Source organism: Haliotis rufescens, unplaced genomic scaffold (genome assembly GCF_023055435.1).
Source record: "Haliotis rufescens isolate VD_foot unplaced genomic scaffold, xgHalRufe1.0.p SCAF_6, whole genome shotgun sequence".
Taxonomy (NCBI): domain Eukaryota; kingdom Metazoa; phylum Mollusca; class Gastropoda; order Lepetellida; family Haliotidae; genus Haliotis; species Haliotis rufescens.
In genome coordinates this window covers 46,098,915-46,108,996 of record NW_025964334.1, presented here as the reverse complement: position 1 = coordinate 46,108,996, position 10,082 = coordinate 46,098,915, and the positions used below count along the sequence as shown (strand labels likewise).

Genomic DNA, 10,082 nt, shown 5'->3' with positions numbered 1-10,082 from the left:
ATTCTTTTCGGAAGTTCAAATATGACTGCACTCCTTTGGAGTCCACAATACCACGTCTTACATCATACAATCCATGCTTGTAAGAGGGGACAAACCAGTGGTCAGACTCGCTGACTTAGTAGATGCACGTCATCGTACCCAAACTGTGTAAATTGATGTTCATGATGTCAATCACTGGGTCTAGACTCGATTATTTACAGACCGCTGTCATATAGCAGGAATATTGCCCAGTGCGGCGTTAAACAAACACTATAACATAAAATGCGCGTACTTTGTTTCGATTTCCTCTGGAAACCGGAGTAATGAAGCTTGATGCGACAAATTGTCTCTCTAATCTTTATTCAACTGGTATCCACCCGAAACATTCCAAATTAATGAAAATGCGATTCGACACATTTGTATTGTAGCATTGTTTCAAAACGGTGTTAAAACCAGTTCACCCAACAACCAGAGTCCGTAATAAGTTGATGGTCTGAAGGAATAGTTTTTCATGCAGTCACCGCTTCAAAGCAAACATTTTCCTCTCCCCAACCTTGGCGTCTTAGATGAAAACCTTATTACCAGTATGCTGGATTCTTATTCTGGTTTGTTTAATTAAGACGTGTGTGCCCTACAAGTCTTTCCCTGTGGAGAAGCCCTTCCTACAGGTCGAAATGAGCAGTGACGTTTCCCTTGACTTGACACAAAAATAATGATATTTTACGAACGCATCAGTTTGTCTTTTGGGCCGGGTATGTGGTAGTTGTAATTATAATTGACGTGCAGACATGGCTGGTTTAAATGCAACTAAACACTTACCAGCCATGGCAAATTGAGGCACATGTGCCATTTAAGTCAGAAGACTATGGATTTATAGGTCATATGAACCTAGTGTTCACGTGAGCTCAAGGTATAGCGGGTTGTCCTCTGACCAAGGCCAGCACTCAGTGTCTTTCATCAATAAATGCAGCATCTAGAGCTGTATCTTGGGCTGTCAATGGCAGCACCCATGTTTTATTGGCGTCAGCGTCTTCCATCAATGAATGCAGCATCTAGAGCTGTTTCCTGGGCTGTCAATGGCAGCACCCGTGTTCTATTGGCGTCAGTGTCTTCCATCAATGAATGCAGCATCTAGAGCTGTTTGTTGGGCTGTCAATGGCAGCACCCATGTTTTATTGGCGTCAGTGTCTTCCATCAATGAATGCAGCATCTAGAGCTGTTTGTTGGGCTGTCAATGGCAGCACCCATGTTTTATTGGCGTCAGCGTCTTCCATCAATGAATGCAGCATCTAGAGCTGTTTCCTGGGCTGTCAATGGCAGCACTTGTGTTTTATTGGCCTCAGTGTCTTCCATCAATGAGTGCAGCATCTAGAGTTGTTTCCTGGGCTGTCAATGGCAGCACTTGTGTTTTATTGGCCTCAGTGTCTTCCATCAATGAATGCAGCATCTAGAGTTGTTTCCTGGGCTGTCAATGGCAGCACTTGTGTTTTATTGGCCTCAGCGTCTTCCATCAATGAATGCAGCATCTAGAGCTGTTTCCTGGGCTGTCAATGGCAGCACCCGTGTTTTATTGGCGTTAGTGTCTTCCATCAATGAGTGCAGCATCTAGAGCTGTTCCTGGGCTGTCAATGGCAGCACCCATGTTTTATTGGCGTCAGTGTCTTCCACCAAAGAATGCAGCATCTAGAATTGCATCATAGGCTGTCAATGGCAGCACCCATGTTTTATTGGCGTCAGTGTCTTCCATCAATGAATGCAGCATCTAGAATTGCATCATAGGCTGTCAATGGCAGCACCCGTGTTTTATTGGCGTCAGTGTCTTCCACCAACGAATGCAGCATCTAGAATTGCATCATAGGCTGTCAATGGCAGCACCCATGTTTTATTGGCGTCAGTGTCTTCCATCAATGAATGCAGCATCTAGAGCTGTTTGTTAGGGTGTCAATGGCAGCACTTGTGTTTTATTGTCGTCAGTGTCTTCCATCAATGAATGCAGCATCTAGAGCTGTTTGTTGGGCCGTCAATGGCAGCACCAATGTTTTATTGGCGTCAGCGTCTTCCATCAATGAGTGCAGCATCTAGAGCTGTTTCCTGGGCTGTCAATGGCAGCACTTGTGTTTTATTGGCCTCAGTGTCTTCCATCAATGAGTGCAGCATCTAGAGCTGTTTCCTGGGCTGTCAATGGCAGCACTTGTGTTTTATTGGCGTCAGTGTCACCCACCAACGAATGCAGCATCTAGAATTGCATCATAGGCTGTCAATGGCAGCATCCGTGTTTTATTGGCGTCAGTGTCTTCCATCAACGAATGCAGCATCTAGAATTGCATCATAGGCTGTCAATGGCAGCACCCGTGTTTTATTGGCGTCAGTGTCTTCCACCAACGAATGCAGCATCTAGAATTGCATCATAGGCTGTCAATGGCAGCACCCATGTTTTATTGGCGTCAGTGTCTTCCACCAACGAATGCAGCATCTAGAATTGCATCATAGGCTGTCAATGGCAGCACCCATGTTTTATTGGCGTCAGTGTCTTCCATCAATGAGTGCAGCATCTAGAGCTGTTCCTGGGCTGTCAATGGCAGCACCCATGTTTTATTGGCGTCAGTGTCTTCCACCAACGAATGCAGCATCTAGAATTGCATCATAGGCTGTCAATGGCAGCACCCGTGTTCTATTGGCGTCAGTGTCTTCCATCAATGAGTGCAGCATCTAGAGCTGTTCCTGGGCTGTCAATGGCAGCACCCATGTTTTATTGGCGTCAGTGTCTTCCATCAATGAATGCAGCATCTAGAATTGCATCATAGGCTATCAATGGCAGCACCCGTGTTCTATTGGCGTCAGTGTCTTCCATCAACGAATGCAGCATCTAGAATTGCATCATAGGCTGTCAATGGCAGCACCCATGTTTTATTGGCGTCAGTGTCTTCCATCAATAAATGCAGCATTTAGAGCTGTTTCCTGGGCTGTCAATGGCAGCACCCGTGTTTTATTGGCGTCAGTGTCTTCCATCAATGAGTGCAGCATCTAGAGCTGTTCCTGGGCTGTCAATGGCAGCACCCATGTTTTATTGGCGTCAGTGTCTTCCATCAACGAATGCAGCATCTGTAGTTGTTTGTTGGGGTATCAGTGGCAGCACTTGTGTTTTTTTGGCGTCAGTGTCTTCCATCAACGAATGTGTTACCTTGTGAGGTCTGTAGAAATGTAGGGTTAATTAAGTGAGCTGTCGTGTCTCTCATCGACTTTATCGCAGCCCGTACAAACAAACCCCGTGTGTCCATCAAACGTTTGTGTCAGTCCCAGGTGCCATCTTGTACAGCACCCGGGTAACCCCAGCACTTACCCTCACAACCGACTCCACTCCACCTTACCCTCCCACCCCTCCTACAGGTAAGTGGTTGCCCGTTAGGTGTCAGGTACCTCATCGACCCACGACAGTAATCGCAATAAACTACCTGTGTGGCGATTTACAGCCAGTGAGACGCGATAACCTGATGAGGGGTGGCGAGGGGGGCGGGATAAGAGACGGTCTTCAAGAAGCGAGGGGCAGGGTGAGAGGTGTCTTCAAGAAGCGAGGGGCAGGGTGAGAGGTGTCTTCAAGAAGCGAGGGGCAGGGTGAGAGGTGTCTTCAAGAAGCGAGGGGGAGGATGACGGGTGTCATCAAGAAGCGAGGGGCAGGGTGAGAGGTGTCTTCAAGAAGCGAGGGGCAGGATGACGGGTGTCTTCAAGAAGCGAGGGGCAGGGTGAGAGGTGTCTTCAAGAAGCGAGGGGCAGGATGACGGGTGTCTTCAAAAAGCGAGGGGGAATGGTGAGAGGTGTCTTCAAGAAGCGTGGGGCAGGGTGAGAGGTGTCTTCATTTGGCGAGGGGGCAGGGTGAGAGGTGTCTTCATGAAGCGAGGGGGCAAGGTGAGAGGTGTCTTCATTAAGCGAGAGGCAGGGTGACAGGTGTCTTCATGAAGCGAGGGGACAGGGTGACAGGTTTCTTCATTAGGCGGGTGGGCAGGGTGACAGGTGTCTTCATTAGGCGGGCGGGCAGGGTGACAGGTGTCTTCATTAGGCGGGCGGGGAGGGTGACAGGTGTCTTCATTATGCGGGCGGGGAGGGTGACAGGTGTCTTCATTAGGCGGGCGGGCAGGGTGAGAGGTGTTTTCATGAAGCGAGGGGGCAGGGTGAGAGGTGTCTTCATCAGGCGGGCGGGCAGGGTGACAGGTGTCTTCATTAGGCGGGCGGGCAGGGTGAGAGGTGTTTTCATGAAGCGAGGGGGCAGGGTGAGAGGTGTCTTCATGAATCGAGAGGGCAGGGTGAGAGGTGTTTTCATGAAGCGAGGGGGCAGGGTGAGAGGTGTCTTCATGAAGCGAGGGGGCAGGGTGACAGGTGTCTTCATGAAGCGAGGGGGCAAGGTGAGAGGTGTCTTCATTAAGCGAGTGGCAGGGTGACAGGTGTCTTCATGAACCGAGGGGGCAGGAAGAGAGGTATCTTCATTAAGCGAGGGGACAGGGTGAGAGGTGTCTTCATTAAGAAAGGGGGCAGGGTGACGGGTGTCTTCATTAGGCGGGCGGGCAGGGTGACGGGTGTCTTCATTAGGCGGGCGGGCAGGGTGACAGGTGTCTTCATTAGGCGGGCGGGGAGGGTGACAGGTGTCTTCATTAGGCGGGCGGGCAGGGTGACAGGTGTCTTCATTAGGCGGGCGGGCAGGGTGATAGGTATCTTCATGAAGCGAGGGGGCAGGGTGACAGGTGTCTTCATGAAGCGAGGGGGCAGGGTGACAGGTGTCTTCATGAAGCGAGGGGTCAGGGTGACAGGTGTCTTCAATAGGCGGGCGGGCAGGGTGACAGGTGTCTTCATTAGGCGGGCGGGCAGGGTGACAGGTGTCTTCATTAGGCGGGCGGGCAGGGTGACAGGTGTCTTCATTAGGCGGGCGGGCAGGGTGACAGGTTTCTTCATTAGGCGTGCGGGCAGGGTGATAGGTATCTTCATGAAGCGAGGGGGCAGGGTGACAGGTGTCTTTATGAAGCGAGGGGGCAGGGTGACAGGTGTCTTCATTAGGCGAGGGGGTAGGGTGAGAGGTGTCTTCATTAGGCGAGGGGACAGGGTGAGAGGTGTCTTCATGAAGCGAGGGGGCAGGGTGACAGGTTTCTTCATGAAGCGAGGGGGCAGGGTGACAGGTGTCTTCATTAAGCGAGTGGCAGGGTGAGAGGTGTCTTCATGAAGCGAGGGGGCAGGAAGAGAGGTGTCTTCATCAAGCGAGGGGGAGCTGGTCTGCAGCCAGGTTACACTGTACATGCAGTCCCGTCGTCTGCAGCCAGGTTTCACAGTGCATACAGTCACGTGGTCTACGGCCAGATTTCACAGTGCATACAGTGACGTGGTCTACGGCCAGATTTCACAATGCATAAAGACTTGTGACCCACAGCCAAGTTCAGTGTACATGCAGTCACGTGGTCTGCATGCAGCCAGGTTTCACAGTGCATGCAGTCACGTGGCCTACGGCCAGACGGCATACAGTCACGTGGTCAGGGGCGAATTACCAGTCGCTATATAGACGAAAGATGGCTATGCATTACAATAATTTCTATATTTAAGTCAGAGCTATACAAAGTTTTATACATTTGGTATCACTTCGGATTTTAACAATAATATGACACGCCGCGGTATAACTGACATATTTAGAAGCGTTAAACCCAAATGACTGACACAATGATTACTTAAGGAAAGTCGTATGTTAATCACTGAGCTTCTTATACTTCTATATATATATGTTTCTGAAATATGTAAATTCCGCTGTTTTTACCCTACTCCTATACATTACATATGTTGGACATAGTTTATTAAAAGTACAGACAGCACAGAATCCTGGTTGAATGTTCATGCTGTCATTGAAGGATATTGCCGAATTCCTGTCAACAGCATTTACTTGGAAACACGCCGGTTGGGACGTACTTGTCCTAATAGCGTGTAAGGATCGGGGTCAAGCGGACTCCTGCACCAAATGGCACCCTCCCCAACTTACATCCTCCATCCTCTCCCAACTAAAATATAGATGCCGCTTTTAAGCCATGATTACATTGGTTTTAGTTTTTGTTAGTTAATATACAACTAGCAGTGCCATGGATTCTTTGATTTCTGCAATACAACCAATAATTGTGTTTTATGTTACATTCTTCGAAGTTGTTTATCAAGGTGATATGAGGTGAGGTGAAATGGGGTTTAAACGTCGCGTTAGAGATAATTGCATTTATATAGCGACGTGCGTGCGTGCGTGCGTGCGTGCGTGCGAGCGTGCGTGCGAGCGTGCGTGCGTGCGTGTGTTGGGGGGGGGGGGGGGGGGGGGGGGGCGGTGTAACTGTTGTGTGTGTGTATGTGTGTCTGTCTGTCTGTCTGTCTGTCTGTCTGGTGTGTGTGTGTGTGTGTGTGTGTGTGTGTGTGTGTGTGTGTGTGTGTGTGTGTGTGTGTGTGTGTGTGTGTGTGTGTGTGTGTGTGTGTGTGTGTGTGTGTGTGTGTGTGTGTGTGTGTGTGTGTGTGTGTGTCTTTTAACGTCTTTTTATACGACGCGGCCGGGGATCGAACCCGGACCTTCCGCTCTCCGGGCGGACGCACTACCACCAGACCACTGAGGCGGTTCAAGGTGATATGAGTATGGCTGTGCAGAATGTTGAAATATATGATGATCCCGGTTATGCGGAACGCAGTTCGAGGGCACGCACACCGGAAACACCAATATACGATGGCTGTGGCGTTATAAACATAAACTAGATACAGATGGCTCCTGAACATAGTGACAGTGTTAAATGTGAAGAATAGATTTGCAAAAAATATACCATATGGCATGTGCTGTTTTTCTAATCTTCATTCAGATTATATAAACTTATGTCCAAAAGTAGTTCCTGCTGGGCGAACTAATTTGCATATTTATCGGATCAAGATGCCAAGTTTCTCCGATTTGTTATCCGCATTAATAATACAAGCCTGACAGTGATAACTATCATTTTCCCTTAACATCAACACTTTTTTAACACAAATGTACTGCAGTTGACTTACATGTTGTGTATACATTACTATCACCGATCTTCCATCTATCTGCCAGACATTCCTTCCCTATTCTTTAGCATCCCACGGGTATATATTTCAGGATCCTCAATCCCAAACCGACATGCACACCCAGGATCCCGTGTCACCCTCTGTGCTACTTTCAATCCCGTGTCCCCCTCTGTGATATTCTCAATCCTGTGTCCCCCTCTGTGATACTCTCAATCCCGTGTCACCCTCTGTGGTGCTCTCAATCCCGTGTCCCCCTCTGTGATACTCTCAATCCCGTGTCCCCCTCTGTGATACTCTCAATCCCGTGTCCCCCTCTGTGATATTCTCAATCCCGTGTCCCCCTCTGTGATATTCTCAATCCCGTGTCCCCTCTGTGATGCACTCAATCCCGTGTCCCCCTCTGTGATATTCTCAATCCCGTGTCCCCTCTGGGATACTCTCAATCCCGTGTCCCCCTCTGTGATATTCTCAATCCCGTGTCCCCCTCTGTGCTATTCTCAATCCCGTGTCCCCCTCTGTGATACTCTCAATCCCGTGTCACCCTCTGTGATGCTCTCAATCCCGTGTCCCCTTCTGTGATGCTCTCAATCCCGTGTCACCCTCTGTGATGCTCTCAATCCCGTGTCACCCTCTATGATACTCTCAATCCCGTGTCCCCCTCTGTGATACTCTCAATCCCGTGTCACCCTCTGTGCTATTCTCAATCCCGTGTCCCCCTCTGTGATACTCTCAATCTCGTGTCCCCCTCTGTGATATTCTCAATCTCGTGTCCCCCTCTGTGATACTCTCAATCTCGTGTCCCCCTCTGTGATACTCTCAATCTCGTGTCCCCCTCTGTGATATTCTCAATCTCGTGTCCCCCTCTGTGATACTCTCAATCCCGTGTCCCCCTCTGTGATACTCTCAATCCCGTGTCAACCTCTGTGATACTCTATATCCCGTGTCACCCTCTGTGATACTCTATATCCCGTGTCACCCTCTGTGATGCTCTCAATCCCGTGTCACCCTCTGTGATACTCTATATCCCGTGTCACCCTCTGTGATGCTCTCAATCCCGTGTCACCCTCTGTGATACTCTCAATCCCGTGTCCCCCTCTGTGATACTCTCAATCCCGTGTCCCCCTCTGTGATACTCTCAATCCCGTGTCACCCTCTGTGATACTCTCAATCCCGTGTCCCCCTCTGTGATACTCTCAATCCCGTGTCACCCTCTGTGATACTCTCAATCCCGTGTCCCCTCTGTGATGCTCTCAATCCCGTGTCACCCTCTGTGATACTCTCAATCCCGTGTCCCCCTCTGTGCTATTCTCAATCCCGTGTCCCCCTCTGTGCTATTCTCAATCCCGTGTCACCCTCTGTGATATTCTCAATCCCGTGTCACCCTCTGTGCTATTCTCAATCCCGTGTCACCCTCTGTGATGCTCTCAATCCCGTGTCCCCTTCTGTGATGCTCTCAATCCCGTGTCACCCTCTGTGATGCTCTCAATCCCGTGTCACCCTCTATGATACTCTCAATCCCGTGTCCCCCTCTGTGATACTCTCAATCCCGTGTCACCCTCTGTGCTATTCTCAATCCCGTGTCCCCCTCTGTGATACTCTCAATCTCGTGTCCCCCTCTGTGATATTCTCAATCTCGTGTCCCCCTCTGTGATACTCTCAATCTCGTGTCCCCCTCTGTGATACTCTCAATCTCGTGTCCCCCTCTGTGATATTCTCAATCTCGTGTCCCCCTCTGTGATACTCTCAATCCCGTGTCCCCCTCTGTGATACTCTCAATCCCGTGTCAACCTCTGTGATACTCTATATCCCGTGTCACCCTCTGTGATACTCTATATCCCGTGTCACCCTCTGTGATGCTCTCAATCCCGTGTCACCCTCTGTGATACTCTATATCCCGTGTCACCCTCTGTGATGCTCTCAATCCCGTGTCACCCTCTGTGATACTCTCAATCCCGTGTCACCCTCTGTGATACTCTCAATCCCGTGTCCCCCTCTGTGATACTCTCAATCCCGTGTCACCCTCTGTGATACTCTCAATCCCGTGTCCCCCTCTGTGATACTCTCAATCCCGTGTCACCCTCTGTGATACTCTCAATCCCGTGTCCCCTCTGTGATGCTCTCAATCCCGTGTCACCCTCTGTGATACTCTCAATCCCGTGTCCCCCTCTGTGCTATTCTCAATCCCGTGTCCCCCTCTGTGCTATTCTCAATCCCGTGTCACCCTCTGTGATATTCTCAATCCCGTGTCACCCTCTGTGCTATTCTCAATCCCGTGTCACCCTCTGTGATATTCTCAATCCCGTGTCACCCTCTGTGCTATTCTCAATCCCGTGTCACCCTCTGTGATATTCTCAATCCCGTGTCACCCTCTGTGATATTCTCAATCCCGTGTCACCCTCTGTGCTATTCTCAATCCCGTGTCACCCTCTGTGATATTCTCAATCCCGTGTCCCCCTCTGTGCTATTCTCAATCCCGTGTCACCCTCTGTGATACTCTCAATCCCGTGTCAGCCTCTGTGATATTCTCAATCCCGTGTCCCCCTTTGTGATACTCTCAATCCCGTATCCCCTCTGTGATATTCTCAATCCCGTGTCCCCCTCTGTGATACTCTCAATCCCGTGTCACCCTCTGTGATACTCTCAATCCCGTGTCCCCCTCTGTGATACTCTCAATCCCGTGTCCCCCTTTGTGATACTCTCAATCCCGTGTCACCCTCTGTGCTATTGTCAATCCCGTGTCACCCTCTGTGATACTCTCAATCCCGTGTCACCCTCTGTGCTATTGTCAATCCCGTGTCACCCTCTGTGATACTCTCAATCCCGTGTCACCCTCTGTGATACTCTCAATCCCGTGTCCCCCTCTGTGATATTCTCAATCCCGTGTCCCCCTCTGTGATACTCTCAATCCCGTGTCCCCCTCTGTGATACTCTCAATCCCGTGTCCCCCTTTGTGATACTCTCAATCCCGTGTCACCCTCTGTGCTATTGTCAATCCCGTGTCACCCTCTGTGATACTCTCAATCCCGTGTCACCCTCTGTGATACTCTCAATCCCGTGTCCCCCTCTGT

The 10,082-nt window shown here is 50.0% G+C and overlaps 2 protein-coding genes across 2 annotated transcripts; both read right to left on the bottom strand.

The window, feature by feature from the left end:
• Nucleotides 1-3,898: 3,898 nt before the first annotated feature.
• LOC125374851 (early nodulin-75-like) lies at nucleotides 3,899-4,393 on the bottom strand. Its single transcript, XM_048386526.1, has one exon. The coding sequence runs from the start codon at nucleotides 4,391-4,393 to the stop codon at nucleotides 3,899-3,901; it is 495 nt and encodes a 164-aa protein (XP_048242483.1).
• Nucleotides 4,393-5,259, bottom strand: LOC125374850 (early nodulin-75-like). Its single transcript, XM_048386524.1, has one exon. The coding sequence runs from the start codon at nucleotides 5,257-5,259 to the stop codon at nucleotides 4,393-4,395; it is 867 nt and encodes a 288-aa protein (XP_048242481.1).
• Nucleotides 5,260-10,082: the final 4,823 nt, after the last annotated feature.

Bases quoted from the DNA above. Each gene is read 5' to 3' on its own strand.
- LOC125374851 (XM_048386526.1), bottom strand. From the start codon at position 4,393: ATGAAGACACCTCTCACCTTGCCCCCTCGCTTCATGAAGACACCTGTC.
- LOC125374850 (XM_048386524.1), bottom strand. From the start codon at position 5,259: ATGTACAGTGTAACCTGGCTGCAGACCAGCTCCCCCTCGCTTGATGAA.